Source organism: Acytostelium subglobosum (genome assembly GCF_000787575.1).
Source record: "Acytostelium subglobosum LB1 DNA, scaffold: scaffold30, whole genome shotgun sequence".
NCBI classification, from domain to species: domain Eukaryota; phylum Evosea; class Eumycetozoa; order Acytosteliales; family Acytosteliaceae; genus Acytostelium; species Acytostelium subglobosum.
In genome coordinates, this window is record NW_012236503.1 from 135,688 (window position 1) to 159,347 (window position 23,660).

The 23,660-nt window shown below is 44.9% G+C and overlaps 11 protein-coding genes across 11 annotated transcripts; 5 read left to right on the forward strand and 6 right to left on the reverse strand.

The window, feature by feature from the left end:
- Window positions 1–36: 36 nt before the first annotated feature.
- On the forward strand, window positions 37–932 carry SAMD00019534_110410 (hypothetical protein; the record flags this gene model as incomplete). The annotated part of the gene is made up of 2 exons (XM_012893694.1): window positions 37–221; window positions 284–932. Coding segments are annotated over 2 exons (834 nt in total), but the record flags the coding sequence as incomplete, so codon positions are not given.
- SAMD00019534_110420 (hypothetical protein) lies at window positions 332–715 on the reverse strand (the record flags this gene model as incomplete). Its single annotated transcript, XM_012893695.1, has 1 exon — window positions 332–715. One exon carries the CDS (start codon window positions 713–715, stop codon window positions 332–334), a length of 384 nt encoding a protein of 127 aa, XP_012749149.1.
- Window positions 933–1,032: 100 nt separating the features above from the next.
- SAMD00019534_110430 (hypothetical protein) lies at window positions 1,033–1,230 on the reverse strand (the record flags this gene model as incomplete). The annotated part of the gene is made up of 1 exon (XM_012893696.1): window positions 1,033–1,230. One exon carries the CDS (start codon window positions 1,228–1,230, stop codon window positions 1,033–1,035), a length of 198 nt encoding a protein of 65 aa, XP_012749150.1.
- A 938-nt stretch (window positions 1,231–2,168) lies between these two features.
- SAMD00019534_110440 (hypothetical protein) lies at window positions 2,169–4,591 on the reverse strand (the record flags this gene model as incomplete). Its single annotated transcript, XM_012893697.1, has 3 exons — window positions 2,169–2,362; window positions 2,440–4,223; window positions 4,302–4,591. 3 exons carry the CDS (start codon window positions 4,589–4,591, stop codon window positions 2,169–2,171), a joined length of 2,268 nt encoding a protein of 755 aa, XP_012749151.1.
- A 696-nt stretch (window positions 4,592–5,287) lies between these two features.
- SAMD00019534_110450 (hypothetical protein) lies at window positions 5,288–7,157 on the reverse strand (the record flags this gene model as incomplete). The annotated part of the gene is made up of 5 exons (XM_012893698.1): window positions 5,288–5,344; window positions 5,413–5,628; window positions 5,705–5,824; window positions 5,914–6,787; window positions 6,868–7,157. 5 exons carry the CDS (start codon window positions 7,155–7,157, stop codon window positions 5,288–5,290), a joined length of 1,557 nt encoding a protein of 518 aa, XP_012749152.1.
- A 1,523-nt stretch (window positions 7,158–8,680) lies between these two features.
- SAMD00019534_110460 (hypothetical protein) lies at window positions 8,681–10,297 on the reverse strand (the record flags this gene model as incomplete). The annotated part of the gene is made up of 2 exons (XM_012893699.1): window positions 8,681–10,027; window positions 10,145–10,297. Coding segments are annotated over 2 exons (1,500 nt in total), but the record flags the coding sequence as incomplete, so codon positions are not given.
- Window positions 10,298–11,064: 767 nt separating this feature from the next.
- Window positions 11,065–11,980, forward strand: SAMD00019534_110470 (hypothetical protein; the record flags this gene model as incomplete). Its single annotated transcript, XM_012893700.1, has 2 exons — window positions 11,065–11,704; window positions 11,775–11,980. 2 exons carry the CDS (start codon window positions 11,065–11,067, stop codon window positions 11,978–11,980), a joined length of 846 nt encoding a protein of 281 aa, XP_012749154.1.
- A 110-nt stretch (window positions 11,981–12,090) lies between these two features.
- SAMD00019534_110480 (hypothetical protein) lies at window positions 12,091–12,696 on the forward strand (the record flags this gene model as incomplete). The annotated part of the gene is made up of 2 exons (XM_012893701.1): window positions 12,091–12,166; window positions 12,251–12,696. 2 exons carry the CDS (start codon window positions 12,091–12,093, stop codon window positions 12,694–12,696), a joined length of 522 nt encoding a protein of 173 aa, XP_012749155.1.
- A 1,155-nt stretch (window positions 12,697–13,851) lies between these two features.
- Window positions 13,852–17,829, reverse strand: SAMD00019534_110490 (hypothetical protein; the record flags this gene model as incomplete). The annotated part of the gene is made up of 2 exons (XM_012893702.1): window positions 13,852–15,236; window positions 15,306–17,829. 2 exons carry the CDS (start codon window positions 17,827–17,829, stop codon window positions 13,852–13,854), a joined length of 3,909 nt encoding a protein of 1,302 aa, XP_012749156.1.
- Window positions 17,830–19,047: 1,218 nt separating this feature from the next.
- Window positions 19,048–20,611, forward strand: SAMD00019534_110500 (hypothetical protein; the record flags this gene model as incomplete). Its single annotated transcript, XM_012893703.1, has 4 exons — window positions 19,048–19,183; window positions 19,258–19,640; window positions 19,727–20,431; window positions 20,507–20,611. The coding sequence occupies 4 exons, from the start codon at window positions 19,048–19,050 to the stop codon at window positions 20,609–20,611; spliced, it is 1,329 nt and encodes a 442-aa protein (XP_012749157.1).
- Window positions 20,612–21,346: 735 nt separating this feature from the next.
- On the forward strand, window positions 21,347–23,484 carry SAMD00019534_110510 (hypothetical protein; the record flags this gene model as incomplete). Its single annotated transcript, XM_012893704.1, has 4 exons — window positions 21,347–22,004; window positions 22,056–22,198; window positions 22,370–22,840; window positions 22,903–23,484. Coding segments are annotated over 4 exons (1,854 nt in total), but the record flags the coding sequence as incomplete, so codon positions are not given.
- Between the last annotated feature and the right edge of the window lie 176 nt (window positions 23,485–23,660).

Consider the following 23,660-nt stretch of genomic DNA (forward strand, 5'->3'; position numbering starts at 1 on the left):
AACAATCATAATAATAATAGTAATATAGTAATAAAAATGATGGAAGAAAGACCAATTGTAATGGAGGCACCACTGGTAATTGAAGGCCAGAAGGTTAGGATGATAGCATTTCCAAGTGAGACACCTCCAGATGCACAGCCAATAATACAAAGAACACTTGATGTACTCAAGCCAAAGACAGCCTTTGTCCTAGACCATGTCCTATCACCATCAGAGTGCAAGTAAGTACCCCTATTCCATTCAATCAATCTATCAATCACTGACACCTCACTCATTCAATCAGATATATAATTGACAAGGGAGAAGAGATTGGCTTTGATAACTTAAAGTTCTATAAGACACAGTATAGAGGCAATGTTAGGATCATGGTATCAAGCCATTCATTGAGTGCAACAGTGTTTGAGAGGATAAAGCAGTATTTGCCAGACAACTTGAACATCTCTCTAAAGTATGACTCGATCAATGGAAAGTGGAAGTTGCACGAGGTCAATGAGATGTGGCGTCTGTGCAAGTATAACCTGGGTGGCGCATTCGCCCCGCATTTGGACGGCAACTTTGTACGCGACAGTGACAACCGATCATACCTCACCTTTATGATATACCTTAGCGAGGGCATCGATGGCGGCGCCACAAGATTCTTGGAGCAACACTCACACAAGGTGGTGGCATCCGTGCAGCCCAAGGTTGGCTCAGTCCTGGTGTTCCAGCATGACATGTGGCATGATGGSGAGACAGTAAACGCTGGCCTAAAGTACATCATGCGAACTGATGTGATGTATAGACGTGTGGACACGACGCGAACTGCACAGGAACAACTCAACGAACAAAAGGCACGCCATTTAATCAAGGAGGCCGAATCCCTGGAATATACCAACCCATCAGGGGCTGTATCATTGCTGAAACAAGCGTACAAGATCTATCCACCTATCGAGTATGAATGATTGAATGATCGAATGGATGAATGAATAAATGTAACATGATGCTTTAATCCTTTGCGAGACTGCTCGCCTAATGATTGTTTGTTTGAATGAACTAGTATGTGACTGCATTGCTGTCTCCCTTTCCAACCTTGACCTTGCAATCGATGCATTTGCCAGTCTCGCCATGAGGGTCGCCACATGCATCGACGAGGTAGAGGTGTCCAGATGAGCACTTCTTCCAGTTCTTGCCCCAGTACCCGACCAAGCTGATGATGGACGCCTTGGTCTTGACCTCGTCCACATCCTTCATTTGTAAGTTGGATATATTGTTTGTAGCGCAGTAGGTTGACGATGGGCATGGAGCACATTGGACATGTGCGCCATTGTATCGAGCTGGAGCTAGCCCTAAAGTGCGCGTCCATGTTGTCCTTGGCGAACACGTGTCCACACTTGAGTTCGATGAATGTGTCTGTCTCGGGGAAGCTGGCCAACTTCTGCATTGATATTGGTTCATAGTATGATGGATCGCACTTGCGACATTTCTTTGGGCATACCTCGCCGCACACTCCAATACACAGGTGTCCACAAGGCAATAGCTTTGTACACCTCACATCGCAAGGTGTTACCGTACAAGGTTCAGAACACCTGTTTGTACACTTTCCATGTTGACAATCTCTGGCGCATGGTAGTTGGCAAGGTTTGCCTGGATTGGCGGATGTGTTAGGCATGCTGGTCCATTGATTGATTGATGGAAGGAAGGTGTAGTTACATTTTGTTGAACAAATATGGTCGCATGGTCCATGACTACAACTGAGAAGACATTGATGTGCACATAGTTGGGAAGGACTGTTGTTGAGTACTTTATGTCCACAAATCAATGTTGACATCTTTGGCTGTTTTGTTGTAGTAGTAGTTGTTGAAGGTATTAAGGTTGGTCTTGGTCTAATATTAGTTGTTGATGGTTGTGTTGTAGTCGTTGTCTTGGACCCAAAGAATCGGCTAAAACTAAATGTCATTTAGTTATAATTGTATCTTGTTGTTGATGTTTGTAATATATATATATATATATATCTTTGTTGTTGAGATTGATTGTCTGGTTATGAGCTGGGCAATGAACCTAGGTCAAACAGTCACATGTATCCAGTGCCAATGAGTGAGTGTGTGCCAGATCTAATGATTGTTATTGCCAATAGCTATCCACACATCTAGATGGACGAGCTTGAGTTGACCCATAATCATTCCACTCACTCAATCATTCCTGTTTGAGGCCTTCAATGTTATTAGCTTCCTGATGATATGACCAATAGTACGATTCATCTCGATCACATTGTCATTGGCCATCTTATCCGTTGAAGGTGGAATCCTAAAGTCTGTTGGAGGCCATCTATTAATAGATAGTATATTAACCAATGATGGGTATCTATCCAAACATTGTAACAATGCTATAATATGTTGAATGGAGGCAGGTGAGTTGTCTTGTCAAATGAGTTTGCAGACCACTTTGAGTTGATCAACTTACAATCGAGTGTATCCATCCATTGTTGCTTGATCTCCTCCCAGATGATGTAGGCACTTTGATCGGGTGGCGGTAATTCGATGCTTTGGTAAAATGCTGTCAACTCTTCCGCTGCCTTTGTGAGGTGGTCTAGATGCTCGCTGGTTTGGAAGTCATCTTGATTAAGATGTCTGAGTATGGCGAATGACAGAGTCATTAGACTGATCGTCAGTACTTGACGAAGTTTCAGCGCATCGCCAATCATCTGAGCAATATTAGCTGTGATGGTCTCGATTGCCTCTGTAATAGCAATGAACAGCGCCAAGAATATGCCCTTGTTCCCCAGGTGTATGGGGTCGCTCCAACACGACATGTAATACTGCATGATCGTACATGTGTGCGGGAGGAAAGTGTCGCACACTGATTCGGTCGTGATACCATAGCTCCTCAATGTACCTAGGAATGACGAGGCTGAGGCCGAGGACTCTTGAACGTCCATTGCCAGCATGGCCATCGATGGCAGGTATGTAGTGAAGTATTGTGCCAACACATTGATGCCCTGTTGGTTCTCGAATATGTCGTATGCATGCTCATTCATCATACATGCACTGGCATTGATGTAGTTGGATATTCCCGGTAGCAGGTAGGCGATAAAGAATCCATACTCCTTGCCATGGGAGTAGAAGTACTCGATGATGGGTTGCAGGGATATGGACAGACACTCCTCCATGGACTCGGCCTCTTCTGCCAAGAACTGACCAACTTGTCTCAATGTCATAATGGCCACTTTGGAAGGCTCGGTACGAGGGGCATGGTCGGCCACCGATCGAAGGAAGTCAATCATGACAATATTGGTCTCGATGAGCACACTACGCAGGAGTTGGAATGAGTCGGTGGTCATCATCAAGGTGGTCTCCTCAGAGTCGTATTGCTGCACCATGTATGTGATGACGTTCTCCATGATTGAGTAGCATGCGATGAGCATGTTGGTTCTGTCTTGCGTGATTGTCGCGTTGACTGGATGTGCCATGAGAATGGACTGAACCTCTGTTCTAACAGCTTGACATATTAGAGCGAATAGACGTTCGCTTGAGATTGGAGTGGATAATGACTGTGTTGATGATGATGTCGCGCTAGTGACCCACTTGTTGCCAAACAACTCGAGTAGGATTGAGGACAGGATGATGACCTGATGTCGCTGCTCTTCAGGCATCTGGTCGCCAGGCCGACTTGTCAGACAGAGCGCTATGCCCTCGCGTATATTGGCCGCAGATTGAATCAGTTGTTGGCTTTGATTGTTTGGATGCGTGGGGAATCCGTCAAACTGGAAGATTGAGATCAGGACTGGGAGAGTGGAGAAGCGACTGTCATCTGATCGTTCGAGGAATATGAGTGATGTCGGTCCAAGCATTGAGATGAATCGTTTGAATTGACATTGCGCTTCATTATGCTCTTGGAAACAGAAGAACAAGAGTTTGAGCACGAGGATACCTTGATCAAACAGTGCCGCCAAAGACTCAGTGGTATGAGTGTTGTTGCGTCCCATTAAAGTCATTGTTGTCTTTGATTGATCTGGTGATGTATGCTTTGTGTTACTGGCTTGATGCAGTGTACCCAATAGACTGGCCAGACATTGTAAGTTGGGCTCGGCTTGGATGATCTGACTCATCATCTGGTATGAGCTTGACCCTGACTTCTTGTTGCCAGCGTCACCTGACCCTCCCATCTCCCTTAGAGTTGACTCAAATGTCATCATAGAGTACATGAAGGTCAATGAGTCCTGTATGAATGACTCGCTGATCTCTCCCCTTCATTGATTGATTGATTGGTTGAATGAGTGAGTGAGTGGAATGGTTCCCAGGACAACACTGATTGATCAAACATACCTTTGACTGAGGGCATGAAGTAGGTTCTTGACTAACTGTGGGAGCAATGTATGTTGTGAGATTCGGAAGATTAGTGTAGACTCGAGTAGGTCATGACTGATTCCAGTGATGTCAAGAGATGTGAATGTGACAAGGAGATTGACTGCCATGTATGGGTAGGAGATGGACTCCACACCAGGTAGGTTAGGCGTCTGTATCAATCTATTTAGGAATGGTAAGCCCAATGAATCGTAGACTCTAGTCAATGTTAGACCATCATCCAACTTTACAATCTTCTTTGCCAATACCATTCCAACGAATCTCTCTTCATCTGAACTACTTGACAGCATTCTTAAGCATGACTTTAAAGTCTTGTCCATATGAGATTGAGTGTTGTCTGGTGACATATATGAGTTCATTGATAATGGACTCCTTGTATTAGTGGTAGTTGTAGTTGTAGTAGTTGTCGTCGTTGACATTGTAGAGTGAGGTGATTTGGCTGTATGTGACATCATAGTTGTAGTTGTAGTTGTAGTAGTTGTAGTTGTAGTAAGTATATTGAGTATGTTATTGTGATGACAGTTGGCTGGCTGGTGACATGCTTACCTGTTCCTAACTTGCCACTCCACAACAACCCTACCATACCCTTGTCAATGAGACTGATGCACCACCACCAACTTTAAACCTACTTAAACACACTGCCGTCCAACTTCTGTCAAGTGGTGTGTGATCAACCCACCCCATCATGATCTGATCAATCAAATAAATGAGTTTGAGAGTGAAGTAGGTCTATGTATAAGTATAAGTATAGTATTACTAAATAGAGAATGATGGGTAATAATGTCAATCCGACACTGAATTTTAACTATTTATGTGTACAAATTGATTGGATGGATTGATGATGATGATGGATTGATGGATTGGATGGATTGATGGTGGACCTGTTACAATGACCACCTTTTATGGTCTGTCTGATATCTCCAGCTGAGCTGAACACTGTATGTTTCTTATATATTGTTGCCTGTCAAGCCACCTGCGACTCCCTCTACAAAGTGATCCAAGAACTATGAAAGTGATTGATGAGTTAGTACATTACTCGTTGTAGTTGATGATGATGCTTGACATGTCTTACCTTCTTTGTGATTCTAGTGTAGTTGGTGACTTGCTCCTTCCACTTGATAAAGGCTTGGTAGTCGTCCAGCTTCTCAATGTTCTGCTCGTAATAGGTGGACAGTTGATCGGTGTGCTTCTCGAGATCCTCCTGCAAGTACTCAAATAAGTTACGCTCCTGTGACTTCTTGTCCAAATAGAATCCATATACATAAGAGTACTGGAGCACTCTTCGGTTCTGTTGATTGCAAGAATGAATGAATGAGTACATGTGGACTAGACTTGTGTAATGTCTTTTGAACTTGAATACATACTCTCAACAATTGCTCTGTGGCCTCCATCAAGAACTTGGTATCGGCTGATCTGACATCGAACCTGGACAAGATCATCTGCTCCTTCTGGAAAGCATTCTTCCTCTGCTCGTCTGCGATTTTCTGTTTGATTGATTGAATGATTGAGTGTTAGTCCATCACATCATGTTGTTGCGCATCTCCAATCAATCAATCAAGTCGCGACGACTTACCATTGCACCCTTATGTGACTCGTATCTGTGGTAATAAAACATGTATGCCTCCAACTCTGTCTTGGCATCGGCGGCCTTGTCGTCGTCCTCTTTGGCCTTGGACTTGTCGTACTTGTTGCAGTTGTAGTAGCCACCTGTGGCAGATCCGTGCTCGGTCCAGGGACCACGGCACAGCCAGCAGAACTCAAAGCCACAGCCACCGGCGTTCTTGCGACAGGTCATATGCATGCAGCCGCCGTTCTTCTCGATGGGCGACCGACACTCGGGACACTTCTTGGTGTTGGCCAGCATCCACGTGACGTTCTCCGACTCGTCCGACGCCTTTTGCAGCCACTTGTCGACCTGGCTGCACGGGCACGGCATGTGATCGCCAATGTCTGCGTCGCTGCACGAGAAACAGTACTGGAAGCCGCACTTGCACACGACGGCCTCCTTGCGCTCCTTGCGCTCGCAGCGCACCGAGAAGTTGCAGCCGGGCGCCGGACACCACTTGACCTGGGCGTTGTCGTCCACGTAGGACCTGAGCACATAGGTGGAGTACTTGTCAAAGACAGGGCCGTCCACCAGCTTCTTGAATGCCTCCTCATGCACCTTGACCTTGCACTTGGGTGCGGGACACGTGGCCGATATGCACTCGGGTCCCTCACCAATCTTGTTCTCCAAATAGAGCTTCCAGCATGCCAGACAATATCTATGGTCGCAGGACAATGCATATGTCTGTGTTGGCGAGAAATCATCCAAACAAATCAAACAGCTGAACTTCTGCATGGCCTTATCGACCTGTCGTTCCAATCTCAAGTTAGGAATACCAGCCTCAATACACAATCTATCAGGGTTATCCATATATTTCTCGATCAGTCTCTCTTTGTTCCATCTATTGATTGATTGATTGAGTTAGCATCAATGTTTGAATGAATGATTGATTGAATGAATGAATGAATGAGGTGAACATACTTCATGTGTCTTAATAATATTGCAACAGCAGCCTCTGATGTGATGCTGAGTACATCCATGATCTCGCGAATCAGTTTACGTGACTCTGATTGCAACTCTAGTTTGTCGAGCACTTCATAGCTCTTTTGTCGGACCATTCCACTATTTGATCTGTTTGATGCTCTAATGTCATCATAGTCCACCTCTTGAGTATATTCATAGTCCATATCATTGGCAGACTCATTGCCAGACTCTACTGCAGAGTCATCCTCCACATCATAATCATCATAATATTCGTCATCTTGTGACATTCTTTCTTTCTTTCTTTCTTTCTCTTCTTTATCTCTATCTCTATACACACACTCACTCACTCTTTCTTTCTTTCTTTCTTTATGATTATTATTATTGCTATATACACATATAGTTATAGTATGTACAAAAGATATATAATAATGTTATTATTATTATAAGTAAATAGATTAGATAATAAAAGGTTAATAATAACTAATGACGAATAATCTGTTGGTGTTGTGTGTTCGAGAAGTTACAAACATTGACATTGCTTGAGCCCTCAAACTGCCATCCGCTTCACAAACTTCCCAATAAAGAATTTTTAATTAAAAAAATAATCAAGCACTCAATCCTTCCTTCCTTCCTTCCTTCAACCAACCACAATGACAATCATTCAATGGAAAGGATTCCTATCTCATCTATGATCTGTCTTTAAATGTATAAATGAATCATCATCATCGGAGATATATATATAAACAAAACAACTTGTTTTATTATTACAAGGATAGATGATAGGACAATGTCCACCTAATGTACTTACCTTGATTTGATTCCTTCCAACCAACTTGATGGATGGAATAAGTATCAAATTGTTCGATCCTGGAAAATAATGAACTCAATAAAGCAAGTAAGGTTGACAAACACAAACACAAAAGAAGTGAAGTCCAAAAGGTAATGAATTATGGATGTAGTAGGAAGGAAGTAGTAGGTCAGGTAGATAGAGAGAGAGAGAGAGAGGTTGGTTGTTTGTAGTTGTCAATGTAAAGTGATATTTAGTTAGGTCATTGTCAATTGTCATTTGTCATTTGTCAGTGTCATGTCATGTCATGTCATGTGGTCATGTCAGGTCAGAGAGAGAGGGGACAAGACAAAGAGAATAGAGTAAATGTAGTAGTTGGTTGGTAGTAATGTCGGTCTTTTCCATGTGATGATGATGATGATTATGTCGGATAGATTAGAAGGTTTGGAAAGGAAAGAGGGATAGAGGAGGGAAGAGTGTTGAATGGAAAATGTTGGTGAAGAGGAGGCTGTAGGTGAGGCAAACACTGGCATCAGTGTCTGTTGAATAGTTGTTGTTGTTGGATTGATTGATTGAGTACAAGCTAGCTAGCTAGTGTATATACTATAGTTAGTTAGTTAGGTTATATATAAATAGGTTATATAGATATATATAAGATAGATAGAGGGAGGGATAGATTAGAAGAGCGAGATAGAGGGAGGAGAGAGAAGAAGCGGATAGAGGAGGAGAGAAGAGTTGGTGTCGGGTCGGTCATTGTTGTTGTTGTTGGTCATATGTCATGTCATGTCATGTGATGTGTAATGTCATGTGATTGTGATGTGCTTGGTTGGCTGTGATAATGTGTGGATGGATGTTGTTGATTGGATACACGGCGCAGCAGGTGGATATGATATGAATGAGTGATGATAGTGGAGTATGTGCACGGTGGATACAAATGGGGACAAGCAAGCTTGGAGGGCGAGTGATGACATCCAGGTGATTCAAGGGGCTTCAGCCGAGTGTACACGTAAGGCCACCTTAGATGTTAAAGTTGGAGTTGTTGACTCCACCACTTTGGAAGGAGAATGCGTTGCCACCTTGGGTTGTCTCTGGCATGAAGTCTTCGTCGTCCGATTCGTCGTCAAAGAAGCTGTGGCAGATGCGACTGGCCTTCTCAAACGTCTCCCTGTTCTTGTGGTTCTGCAGTTCGACGATCTTCTGGACGCCACCAGTCTCCTCGATGATTTGCAGGTAGTGGTTGCCATTGTCGTGGCGTCCGTTGGTCAGGATGTTCTCGATGCCCTCCAGTGCGACGTTGATGATACGGGCGTCGGTGCAGCTGAGCAGGTCACAGAGGGGCTTGACACAGCCCTGCTTGACAAAGTAGTCAATCTGCTCGAGAGAGCCACCGCTTGTGGCGTTGGAGATGGCCCAGGCGGCCTCCTTTTTGATCTCAAACTCGGCGTTGCTGAGGAGTGACACGAGCGAGGGCACGACATTGGCGTCAATCACCTCTTGAATCTGCTGCTTGCTGCCGGCAGTGATGTTGGAGATGGTCCAACAGGCCTCCTTCTTGATGGCCTTCTTGTTGCTCATCAACAACTTCTGGAGGAAGGGCAGGGCCGACACGTTGAGGATGGCTTGGGTCTGGGTGTCATCACCAGTGACAATGTTGCCGACGGTTCTCAGGGCGGGTGTCTGGACGGCGCACGATGGGTGGTCCAGAAGCTCGACCATGCGACGGGCGACGCCGGCTTCGAGCACGGCCAAGATCTTCTCGTTGGGGCCGTCCGAGAGGTAGCTGAGTGCCCAGCACGCGTCGATCAGGACCTCCTCGTCGTTGTTGTAGATCAGGTTGGCGAGGGCGTTGAGGGAGATGCGCACGACGTCAAATGCGGGGGGTGGCTTGCCACGGCAGAAGTTGGAGAGTGTCCATGTGGCGTTTCTAATCATGCTGAGCTTGGGCTGGCCATAGAACTGGTTGAGCAAGGGTGGGAGTGCGCCGCACGATAGGACCATGTCGCGGCACTCGTGCGAGTCTCCAGCAATGTTGCCGAGCGCCCAGACGGCCTGCTCTCTGACGTCGTCGTTTAGTGAGTTCATCAGCTGCACAAAGACCTGCACGGCGCCATTGTCAATGACGACCTTTGTCTGCTGGGCCGATCCAGATGCAATGTTTGTCAATGCCCACGCCGCTTCAAACTGGAGCTGAGGGAACTCGGCTCTGTGCAGGAACTGAACAAACAGTGGAACGACTCCAGTATCAATCACATCCTGAATTGGTGGTGATCTCTCAATCGACAACAACTTCCTGAACTGAATAGTCGACTGAAGTACCTGTTCATAGTTATTTGATTGTACTCCTCTAACCATCGCAGGTAAGCTCTCAAGCTATAAATATTTGATTGATTGATTGTTTGTTTGTTAGTATCTTGTGATCATTCATTCAAACAATCATATAATGTACAAACATACTCTTTGAACGAGGTTTGCATCAGTCTTGATGTTTCTCTTCTTTGCCAAGTTCTGTTCTCTATTTTGCTTTCTGATTGAGATTGCCAACTCTTCTCTTTTACGACGGGCATCATCAGCATCTATAATCTTCTTGTACTGACTCTTCCTCTGATCTTCTCTCTCTGTCATTGATTTCAACATTCTCTCTATCTATCTATTTATATATTTATATGTGTATCCAATCTAATCTATCTGTTTTGTTTTGTTTTGTTTTGTTTTGTTTTGTTCTGTTATTATGATTATTATTAATGATTGTTCAACAATTGAATATTCATTCATTCAACAACATATGATGTACTTACTTATATTATATTTGTTTGTTTGTTTGTTTCAAGGTGTAGTAATATTGAACTGAGGGGGGTTTGAGCGAATGCGCTTGTCCTTTCTCTCTTCACACTCACACATTCAGTCTCTACACACACCAAACATCATTTTTATTAATTAATTGAATATAATACAAATCGAAGTTCATTCACACACAAACTAGTTTGGTCATTCGTGTTACTCGTCAAAAGACATTCATTCACAAAATCATCATCATCAAACAACAGATATAAAGACACTACTTATATATTTATTAATATATATATAGTCTTGTGTGTGTGTTGAGCTGAGAGATGGGTAACAAGGTTGGCAAGATAGGGGTTGAGGTAAAAGATGATAGCACTACCTCAAACTCGTCCGCCCAATCATCCATCAATGTAGACTCCAATCAATCATTTCATCAAGTACATCAACAACATAAACAAGAGATACAAGATATACAACAACATATAGTTCATCATCAAGTACAACAACTACTACAACATTCTAAAGAACAATATCAAGATCAAGATGAAGATAAAGAAGAAAAAGAACAAGTGGTACAAAATGAGATTAAGGAATGTGAGATAGAGACTGAACATGGTATTATAATGGACACAGAGGAGGATATATGTATACCACCTCAAGACAAAGATCAATCATTCGATTCAATATCTGTTACATTGGATAGCTATAAAGATGAAGAACATGAAGATATAGAAATTGGAAAGCACAGACTCCCCGCCAATGACGATCATACACATACATCCACCAAGTCCAAGACCAAGTCCAAATCAAAGTCAGAGTCCGAGCCAGAGCACAAGCCAGAGGAATCTCACAAAAAGAAACGCAAGTCGAAGTCTGAGCATCAACCAGCAGAACAGCCAGAGATGACAGTGACTTTGACAGAGTACGAGACCGAGCCTGAGCCAGAGCCAGAGCAGGAGCCAGAACCTGAGGTTCAACAAACAGAGGAACGACCAAAGAAAAGGTCAAAGAAGTCAAAGAGGACAGAGAAGGAGAAAACAACAAAACGACAAGGACAACAATACGAGGAGATTGTTATTATGGTGAATGATGATGTCGTAGACTTGGAGGCAATGAATAACAAAGTGATCGATCCAATCACCATTGAAGTTGAGGATGGCGCTTCAGTTGCAAGCTGGGCCAACAAGATCAGTAGTCAACCAATCAACTCAATCGACATTGAACAACTTCAGGACAATCAAAGACGCAAAGCCAAAAAGATAGGTAGGTACATATCGTCAATCACTCTCCATGCCTTGGCCAATCACTCACCTCATGTAATCAATCAATCAAGATCGTCTCGTTGAACAAAGAAAGGACACTTCCAAGTTAAACTCAGTATTGGCCGAATGCTTGAACAACTTTTGCACAGGACAGCTGCTAGAGGAGATTGTAGTGCTGGCCACAATGGGAGAAAACTGTCTAGATTACAGCAAGGAGCAATTGAACTCAGTAGCTACATTCTTTGAAGACATTATCAAAAACAAGTTCTCAATGTAGGTTGATTGATTGATCAAAGGAACATCAGTGACCATCCACATCCTAACAACCAATCACACTCGTGCCTGCCTGTATATTCTCACTCGATCAGCGAGGTACCCCTATGGATCATGTCTCCCATGGCTAGTATCCAAGTCGAATATCTTGCCAAGAAGTATAAAGTATTCTCTGCCCTCCGAAGAAAGAGTAAGCAATTAATGATGATGGCCGACAATCAATCAGTCTTTGGCGTATTAATGAATAACATTCAATCAATCAATCAATCTCCAGAGAGAGTCACCAGAATGCACATTATGGCACAAAGCGGCAGAACACCTGCCAATGCAGCAAAGAAGGAGTTGTTCATCCAGGAAAGTTATAAACCAGAGAGACCAAAATACTCGATCGACACTCAGCCAAAGAAGAAGAAAAACAAGGATACCAAGAGGAAACATCAAGACGACCCATCATCATCAATTACCAAACAACAACAGACAAAGAAGAAGAAAAATGGAATACCTTCGGATGGCATAATGTCTGGCGATATCCAACCTCTAAAGAAACTGAAACATGGAGAAGTTGTCGATTCAAAGGAGCCAATACCTCAATCCAACATCGGTCACATCATGCTCACAAAGATGGGATGGGGCGGTGGAGGTCTTGGTGCCGATGGACAGGGTACAAGTGCTCCGATCCCAGTGGTCATGCGAAGGGATCGTCTGGGGCTTGGTCTCTAAGTGAGTGAAGTGATGCGCACCTTCACTTGAGTATTAGTAAATTGGAGTTGTAAATTTTAATTTGTTAATGCTCTGATCGACCAAAGTTGGTCATTGGACAATTCGGTCAGAGGGATCACGATAATACCTCCTACATCCTTCTTCATCTTCATCATTCCACAATCTCCCATTCACAATGTCAATCAAACAAAGTTCCAACAGTCCCATTGATCAAAGGATTGTCTTGATCAAAGTATCAACAAAGATGTTATGCAATTGGAGGTGGAATTCAGATAGGACGTAATCTAGTCCTAACATCTAGACAATTGGCATATCCAAGTGATTATGAACAAAGTCATAATCAATCATTTTGTTGAATTCCTTTTGGATGTGATAACAATGAACTAATATATGAAGTTGGACTTCATTTTCCTAGGCTTGAATGGTGTCAGGCCAATATATTCCGTATGTCTGATCAGTATAACCTAGCTTTAATTGAAATCTCGGAATATGGAATGGATAAACAACCAATCGATCCTATGGATAGCATTGATGCACTAGATTTGGAAACAAACTTTAGAGGTGCTCATGTTTATTTATCTGGATTTCCCAAAAGGTTTCTTGATACATATTTCAACACCAAGGACATATCAACTACCCAACCATTATTCCCATCAATCTCTCGTAATAGATATGTATCAGCACATCGCCATGAAGAGTTGGAAGTCAACACATTTTTCAAAGTATCACCTGGATATTCATTACCTGGATTCGTATTCAGAAGTGATGGATATCAACTATGTGGTATGGTCACAGAACAAATCAATGATCAAATGTTCATTTGTGAGCCTCATACCCACTTTGTTCCATGGGTCCTAGAAACCTTTGTCGAGGCAGAATTAGTCTATTCTGAACAATATGGAATTGGCCAATAAAGTATCTCAATACTTATCAATTAAATGTCATTGTAAAGCTGAAAGTAATTAACAAAGTAATTGCCAAAGAAGATACCAAAGTGGGCTAAAGTATTCTTTGGAAGCGCCAAAGTAATAGCCATAATATCCCTTGGTGCTGGCGACCTCTGGACCTAAGAAATCACTTTTGGAGGATGACAAGGTAATGTACATATTAAATGTTTATTTCAATAATAAAGTATTATTACTACTGGATTCTCGCTTATGGGCTTCTTGGACGATCGATTGGCTCAATGTCCACGATGAGGAAGTCGGTTCCAACGATGGGCATTAGAGGCGATGGCTTGGTCGACTTGGTCTTGGTGCAGAACACAATGTTGGCCAGCAAGCAGTTTGGCATGCCAGTCTCGAAGCTCTTTTGCAGAGCGGACATTGAGTCGCTCGACACCACCACCAGCAGCTCGCTCTGATGGAAGCCAAAGTAGCGCTCACGCTTCAGCACAAAGAGGCCAAGCTTGCCTGGTCCCAGCTCGTCAAGCGTAACTGGACACGATGTGATAAAGTCTGACAATCTGATGATCTCGTGTGCCTTGACGTTGAGCTCGTTCTCCAGGTCCATGAACGAACGCTTGGTCTGAAGCAGCTCCTCCTCGCAGGCCATCCACTCGGTCACCTTCTCTGAGTAGGACTGCTGCAGCAGCGACGTCAGTTCCTTGTTCTTTGACAGGCCCTTGTCGGTGCCACTGGCGATGTTCTTCTCAATCTCTCCGATCAGGATCTCAAAGTGGTTGACGGTAATGTCGCGCGATGTCCATGTGTTGACATCGCCAAACTCGCCGATGCGTTGCTTGTCAAACTTCTCCTTGGTCAACGCCTTGACCGACTCGGACATGGTCGTGGACGTTGTGGTGGTCAATGCGGAGGCAGCGGCATTGGCATTGTTCTGCAGGTTGAGCTTGGCCAACTGCTGGATCAACTGGTCGGCCAACTCTGCTCTGGCCTTGTCGCCAGCATTCTTCTTGGCTGGTCTGGGTGGTTGTGGAGTTGGGGCGCCAGGCAACAATGCCAAGGTGTCCGACTCTGTACCATCGTCCTCTCCAACAGCGGATTGGTTTGATGACTCGACTCCCTCAACATTGTTGTTGTTGTTGTTGTTGACGAGCTCGGGATTGGCTGCCTCGGCCAGCAGTTCAATCGGTGTCTTGTTGTGTGCGTTGGGGCTGAACATGTCACACTTGCTGTCCAGCAGCAAGTTGGTGATGTCCTTATGATTGCTGACGATCGACTTGAAGATGGGCGACTCACGGTCACCGTCCAACAGGTTGACGTCGGCGCCTGCAGCGATGAGCTTGGAAGCGACGCCGACACGGCCCAGTGCGGCAGCCCAATGTAGTGGACCCATGCCACTGTAGTCCTGCATGTCGAGCAGCTCAGGCTTGGTGCTGGTGTAGTGATCGATGAAGATCTCAGAGATACGTGGATTGCCATCCATCGCGGCGTAGTGGAAGGCTGTCAGTCCGCGGTTGTCCTTGATCTCAATCAACTCCAAGGCAGTCTTGCATAAATATTGAACGAGTCTGACGTGCTTCATCTCAGTGGCAATGTGCAGACCAGTGGCGCCAACTCCATCCTTTGAAAGTATGTCGACTAAAGAGTGGAAAATGTCAGTTAATTGATTGATTGATTGTTTGGTTGATTGATTGACTGATATCTTACCTTCATCAATGACCATCTCAACAATGTCAATGTTTCCAGAGTAGCAAGCCATGTGGAAGAGTGAGTGGCCAGTCTTGTTCTTGGCAGTGAGGTCAGCACCGAGGTCCATCAGCTTCTCGACAAAGTCGTCACGTCCCTCGCGAGCACTCAGCATGATCAGACTGTTGCCCATCTGGTCTCGGTCGTTGATCTCGAACGTGCCATTGTTGAGCAGCTCCTCCAGCTCTTCAATGTCACCATAGAGCACGCACTTCATATAGGTGTTTAGAGGGGGTGATGTGCCGCCATTGTATGGCGAAGGCACGTTGCCGCCCTGAACGCTTGTAGGGCTGTGCATGTCGTCGTCCATCATTGGTGAGCCATTGCCCTTTTCATCGCCGGGTCGCTCGACCTCACGACGTACACGCTTGACACTGCCCGACTCGGGCATCTCGTTGTACGTGAACTTGTATGGCTTGCCGACCTTGGACTTCTTGTCCTTGTCCTTGTCCTTCTTGGTGGAGTTCTTGGTGTAGCGTGTGGAGACGTTGTAGGTTGCTCCCGTCAGGCGGCGTGGTGGCGTAAAGATGAATGAGAACGATGTTTGGTTGGGCATACGCAGCTGCTCCTGCTTGACGGTGTGCTGGGCGTGGCCCTCCTGGCCGGGATACTCGGGCTCAAAGTCCAGGTAGAGCATCTCAGTCCTTCCCTTCTTGAAGTAGTAGCCGTAACAGATCACCTCGGGCTCCTGACCGCAGTAGCACTGGTTGGGAACGAGACGCACAATGTCTGGGGCGGGTAGCAGGTCGGTGTGGTAGTAGAGGTTGATCGATGGCGACATCAGCTCGTTGAAGCAGCTGAACGTGCGGCGATTCAGCAAGCTGAATCTGAGGCGGAAGGCGCTGCATGGATCGTGCTTCTTGCGGTCGACGTGCATGTCGGTGAACTTGAACTCGAATGAGCCATCGGGGCACGTGACGGCTGGCTGCGAGATGATGATGCTGTCGTCGGGCTCGGGATTGGCCACGATCATCAGGTCGTTGGGATCTCCAGTGTAGTTGTTCACCTTGATCACTGGCGACGGGACAAGCACGTGCGTCTTCACCGTGTACACGGGGAAGGGCTGCTGGTAGTTATCAATGATCTCCATGGTTGTCTGGCTTTGAATCTGAAGCTGCAGCTGCATCTGCTGTTGACTGGTCGAGCCATGATGATGATGTTGTTGTTGGCCATGTTGTTGAGGTAGTTGTGGTTGCTGCTGATGCGAAGGATAGTGTTGCTGTTGTTGCATCTGGTGTTGCAACAGTTGGTTGTGGAGTGATTGGGACATCTGAGTGTTGTGGGATGCTGGCTGCAAGTTGATGTGATTGTTCTGGACCATTGATTGGAAGGGGATGGAGTTGTCGTGCTGGGGCGTCGATGGCTCGGACGAGGAGGGCGAGACCGCGGTCAGAATGGGTGGCAGCGTCATGCTTTGTTGGTTGCTGTAGAGGTCGTTGCTACTAATGCTACTGGAAGTACTGCTACTTGGCAATTGATAAGTGCCTCGTGACTGGTACTGTTGTTGCTGAGGCTGTTGTTGTTGTTGTTGCTGCTGCTGGTCCGCGTTGAGTATTTGGGGCACAGACAAGTATGATTGATTGGCGACCGCGTTGCCATTTGCATGATGCATTGATGAGGCGATGGAAGGCGAGTGGGGAACTTGTGCCGTGAACGGATCACTGTTGCCATTGTTGAATTGATTGTTTGCGAATGATTGTTGTTGTTGTTGGTTGATTTGATGATGAGCATGTTGCTGTTGTTGTTGCTGTTGCTGTTGCTGTTGTTGTTGTAACAGTTGTTGAGCGAGATACTTGTTCTCGAGTGATTTGCTCAGGTGATAGTCGGAACTGGTCTGTTGCAGTGGATGAGTGTGCACGACCACTGGCTGCATCGATGCATTCTGGCTCAGTAGCGAGCTGTTGAGCAGCTGCTGTTGCTGTTGCAGCTGTTGCTGGATGCTGGCCAACTGTTGTGATAGACTGGTGATGGTGTGCGATGCATTGGTGATCATACTGGCGTGTGCCACACCCGACGATGCCGTGCTGCCTGCACTACTATTAACCGAGCTGTTGCCACTGACATTGTTATTGTTGTTGTTGTTGGTGTTGCCATTGGTAGTTGCTCCGTGGCTGCCACTGCCACTGCTACTGCTACTACTGTTGCTATTGCTGTGGCTGTGGGTGTGGCCGTGGCCATGTCCAGTGGCAGCTTGATTGAGCAGACTGGACATATTGGTACTTATTGACAGATTGTTGTCAATGCCCAACAGATCATTCTCGGACTCGTTACTCCATGATATGCCATTGTTTGAGCTGGCGCCCAATGCAAAGTCGATCAGCTTAAATGTATCTTGTTGCTGATTCTTAAACTCCTTTGTCACCGAGTCACTCAATCCAATATCATTCAACAATGATTCATTAAAGTTAATAGATGATAATCCACCTCCAGAGAAGCTCATCAATTCATTCGTTTGTCTCTGTTGTTGTTGTTGTTGAGAACTCATTCTTTATATCTGTATTATTATGTTAGTCATTCGTTCATTCACATTGATTGATTGATTGATTAAATGTACATTACAATTATGATGTATCGAGATAATATATACAAGTAATAACTATTACTACTGTCGATCTATGTATTACTATTGTTGTTGTCGTTGTCTATATTGATTGATTGTCAGTTGACAATGTCTGTGTGTTTGAGTATGCGTGAGAATGAATGAATGATTGATTGATTGATTAAAAGAATGAAAGAATAAGTTAATTAATTAATTAAAGAATAAGTAAGTAAGAAGAATGATAGAAGTGTTGTGTTGATTCGAGTTGTAGTTGACAAGGTTTAGATGGTGAGGTAGGTCGTCACACAACATAACACAACACAGCGAGAGAGAGAGAGAGAGAGAGGTACGAGAGAGAAGTCAGTTGACTGAGTTAACTAACACGTCTGTGCCAAAGAGTATATTGGTTATCCGAGAATGGATGAGCTTGACCTGAGAGTGTGTCTTGAACAATAAGGATAGTTACATTGAAAAACAATTGTTTTTTTATTTTGACACACACCTCAATACTCTTCGCAACATTTCTATGACTTTGTCGATCCACGCGTGTGGTCAATTCCAACAAGATAGTCCTGGCAATCAAGAGCACCAATCTATGACTTGTCTTCGTCTCTCATTCTTAAGACTTGTCAAATATTTGTTATTATGTCTTTCAACTTTGGTCTTTTTGCCAAGTTAATTATCACGTTACCAGTTTTAACCAGGTCACTAAAGGTATCCGTCATCTGATTATAACATAACTTTGATTGAGTTTGATTGATTGATTGATTGAGTTTGCTTGTTTTGGTGATTGATTGGGTAGCATGTGTAAATATCAATATTATCCAACTCATAATAATATTAATAATGTATGCTCAGTTTCCTTGTTCAAAATGGAATGAGGTGGACCTCATTTATTTGTTTCGCTCACGCTTGAAGTTTCAAGATTATGAGGGTTTTGGAAGTGAGATTCAACTGACAAGTTAGAGTGGTGTTAGGGTGCGAATTCACAATCTTGTCAATTAGTGTCGTATTATTGTTGTTAAAGTGATAGAGATAGAAAGAAAGATAGTTAGATAGATATTCATACATACATATATTATACATTACATACTACACACATAAACATTACATTAATAGCATTATAATAATAAGGTTATTGTAACAATATATAGAAGACATAGAATGGGCGACGTCAATTTCTTGCAAAAGGCTATACAGATAGTCCAACAAGCAACAGAACAAGATAATGCAAAGAACTATGCAGAGGCTCATAAGTTATATATACAAAGTTTGGAATGGTTTACAACTGCCTTGAAGTGTAATGTATATCCAAACTCAATCATTCATTCAAACTCATTCATTATACTCATACTCATTCAAACATAATAATAGATGAGAAGAGTGAGAGATCAAAGGCAACAATTAAAGCCAAGACAATGGAGTATTTGCAACGTGCAGAGCAGTTGAAGGAGTATTTGGAGAAGACAAAGAATAAGAAGCCAGTGGCTGCTATGAATGGTACTTCAAAACCAGGCTCCACTACAAAGAAGGGAGGCGCAGCTGATGACGACGAGGACATTGATCCAGAGGACAAGAAGAGATCCGATGCACTCGGTGGTGCAATCCTCACAGAGAAGCCCAATGTCAGGTGGGATGACGTTGCCGGTCTCCATCAGGCCAAAGAGTACCTCAAGGAGGCCGTCATCTTCCCCATCAAGTTCCCTCAGATGTTCACCGGTAAAAGAAAGCCCTGGAGAGGTATCCTACTCTATGGTGTATGTTATCATTTGTTTGATTGATCATGGAACTATCCCTCACTCACTGACCTCACTCAATCAATCAAACATATTCAAATGATTAGCCACCAGGTACAGGAAAGTCCTACTTGGCTAAAGCCGTGGCGACTGAGATATCATCGACATTCTATTCGATATCACCTTCGGACATTGTGACGAAATGGCTGGGAGACAGTGAGAAGCTGGTCAAGCAGTTGTTTGAGATGGCAAGACAACAGAAGAACAGTGTAATATTTGTCGACGAGATCGATTCGCTGTGTAGCTCGCGTAACGATACGGAGAGCGAGTCGTCCCGTCGTATCAAGACCGAGTTCCTCATCCAGCTGGACGGTGTGGGCAACGACTCGGATGGCATCCTCATCCTGGCGGCCACCAACATCCCCTGGGGCCTGGATCTGGCCATCCGTCGACGTTTCGAGAAGAGAATCTACATCCCCCTGCCCGACCCCCATGCGCGCATCAAGATGTTCCAGTTGCACATTGGCTCCACGCCCAACAGTCTGAACCAAGGCGACTTCAAGCGTCTGGCCGACATGACCGAGGGCTACTCTGGTGCCGACATCCAGATCGTCTGCAAGGATGCCATCATGCAGCCCATCCGTATGGTCCAAATGGCCACTCACTTCAAGAACATCCGTGCGCCATCTAGAGAGGACCCCAACGTCATTGCCGACTTCATCACACCCTGTTCACCAGGCGACCCTCAAGCCATGGAGATGACCTGGATGGACATTGACGGAGCCAAGCTCAAGGAACCAGACATCACTGCAGTATGTATTAGTAACTCCTCATTCCACTACAACTTCATATCCCTTCTAACACTCGCTTGCACATAAACATAACAGAATGATTGTATTAAGAGTATCAGGAATGTCAAGCCATCAGTAAGCTCAAAGGATTTGGATAAATATATAGAGTTCACTAGGGACTATGGCCAAGAAGGTATCTAATCAAGCCAAGCCAAGGCAAAGCAAAGGCAAGGAAAGGGCAAGGCAAGGGCACTACCAATCTACATCTACTATATCCACTGGTCCTTGCTCACTCGCTCGCTTCTAAACATTGTATGAAATATATACTTGGATATCTATGATACCAATTCACGTGATTCATATTCATGGGATTTTGGGAATGATCAACTTCTGTCAGACCTCATCTTATTTCTGCTTCCATCACCTAGGTGACACCAGAATATTCTTTGGATATTTATTTGTAAGTTTCCCTCATTGTTTGGAATAATTGAATGAATAATCGATTGTTTGAATGATTGAATGATGATCATCAATTAGTAACTCGTGTTTGCAACGAATGAAGTAAATGATCACGTACGTGCAAAGAGTTCTTTGTTTCTTTGTTCGAATGTATTGGCATCATTAATGTTTCTGACACCCCAAACTAATAATAATCATCATTATCATCATTAGGGCGGGCTCAAAGTAGGTGTGGTCGATCACAAGTAGGGGTGGGGGTAAGTGCGAGACATTCAAAAGGGTGTTGGATTCTTCAAAACAAAACAAAGTCAACGTAAAAACGAGGAGTTGTGTGTGGTTGTTGGGTCGTCTTTCAATAACTTTAACATCTTTTTCACTTATTCATTCATACATTCATTCACTCTTATTTCTACACATACATATAATATATATATTTATAATATTACAAGTAATATTGATTGTACAAAATAAAGAAGGACCGAAAGAGAGAGAGAGAGAGAGAGAGACAAGACAATGAACAACGCATTCTCAAATGCAAAAGGATTGTACTTTGGTGATCCTTTGGTAGATGATATAAAGTCAAAGCAACAGGATAATGAACATGATCTGGTGTTGTTGGAGGCGAGGTTGGCAGACGTCGAACATGAGATGTCGGTGATGCTATCTCTCAAACAAGAGTTGGTTGACAATATACAGCGCGTGAAGAAGGACAAGTATGCACTGGACCAGCGCATGGTGCATTGCAAGCACTCGGTGCTGCTCAAGTGGAAGCACCTGGCCGCCAAGTTTGGCTTCTCCGAGTCGGAGGCGCCGTCGATCATCTCACTGCTGCCCACCGAGGTCATGCTCAACATCTTTGGCTTCCTCTCATTCCAGGACATCAGCTTCTCGGTCTCGCGCGTCAGCAAGCTGTGGCATCGTCTGTCAATGTCCGACGTCATCTGGAAGTATCTGTTCCAGTGCAAGTGGAACACATTGGACGTGCATCATCAGAACGAGTCCAAGCCGCTCAAGGTCATTGCGTCGTCGTTCTGGTCCAGTCCCATCCTGCCGCCGTCGCAGCCTCCCAACGCGGAGATACTGCCATCGACCATCTTCTCGACGCAACAGCCACACACGACCAATCCTCAATACTATGATCGATCGGTCACAAGAATGACACCTCACTCTGCGATCCTGCCTCCATCCTCATCGTCATTCAGTTCATTCACAAACAATGTTAACAATAGCATCAACAACAACAACAACATCAATGTGGACGTCAACAACAACAACAACAACAACAACAACATTGTTGATGCCAACAACAACAATAACAGTAACAATCATGTTGGAGGTATACCATTGATACCAATTACAACAACTACGACATCATCAACAACATCAGCCAACAAGAGAGAGTTGGTGGACATGAACAATGACATGCCAACAAGCTCACATATACATGACGACGACCATCATCACGATCATCACAATGGTGGCCCACTCAACAAGTTGAAGAAGCGCGTTAGGATAGATTGGCGCGAGCTCTATCTCAAACGTTTGAAGATCGAGCATAACTGGTGGACGAGCAACTGTCGCTCCAAGAAGTTCCCCGGCCACTCGGACTGGACGACGTGCATGCAGTTCGATGCCAAGATCCTCGTGACGGGCTCGTGGGACTCGTCGCTCAAGCTCTGGAACATCGACACGGGTGACTGCGTCGTGCTGTCCAGTCCGCAGATGGGTGGCCACCAGGCTGGCATCACCTGCATCCAGTTCAAGGGCAACAGACTCATCAGTGGCAGCTCCGATGCAACACTGCGCATCTGGGACCTGTCCACAGGTGACTGTCTGCATGTTCTGCGCGGACATACCGAGGGTGTCAGCTGTCTGACCATCATCGACGACAACACCGTGGCCAGTGGTTCATTGGACAACACCATCAATCTCTGGTCCATTGAGACTGGCAAGCTATTACATTCATTCTCTGTAAGTTATATGACATTGACGACATTGATTGAGTGAGCGCGATACTAACTCCCAACGATCAGACTCATGTCACAGGCATCACTTGTTTGTATTACAAGAACAACTTGCTCATTAGTGGAACGATGGGTGGAGTGCTCAACGTGATTGACTTGCCATCACGCATCGTGGTGCAGACGCTACATGGACACAGCGATCGTGTCACTTCTATACAGTGGTGGGACAATCCCAACGGCGAGTCACACATCGTAAGCTCGTCGTGGGACTATACACTGCGCGTCTGGAACATCCAGACAGGCCGCGCCATCCACGTGCTCTCGGGCCACACATTCCGAGTGCGTTGTACATATATCCGTGGCAACATCCTTGTGTCGGGCTCGTGGGACACTACAGTGCGTGTCTGGGACCTGCTCACAGGCAAGTGCATCCACACACTGATTGGACATAGCTTCAATGTTTGGGGCGTCCAGTTTGAAGGCAAGCGATTGGTCACTGCTGGATGGGATCGCAAGGTCAAGGTCTGGGACATTGAGACTGGCAAGCTACTCTACACCCTGGAGGGCCACACCGAATCAATCATATGTCTCCAATTCAAAGGTAGCAAGCTAGTCACTGCTGCCAAAGAGATAATAGTCTGGGACTTTGATGTCTAGCTCAGCCAACAATCAATCCCATCCATCATTCCAATCACTCCATCCATTCAATCAAACATTCATGATGACAGTACTTCAAGTAATATAGGTGTTGCGCACGAGCGCTCACCTCTCTACCAGGGGCAGCCAGGTCATGCCAGGCCAGTCCCAAACCAGATCAGTACTTCAAT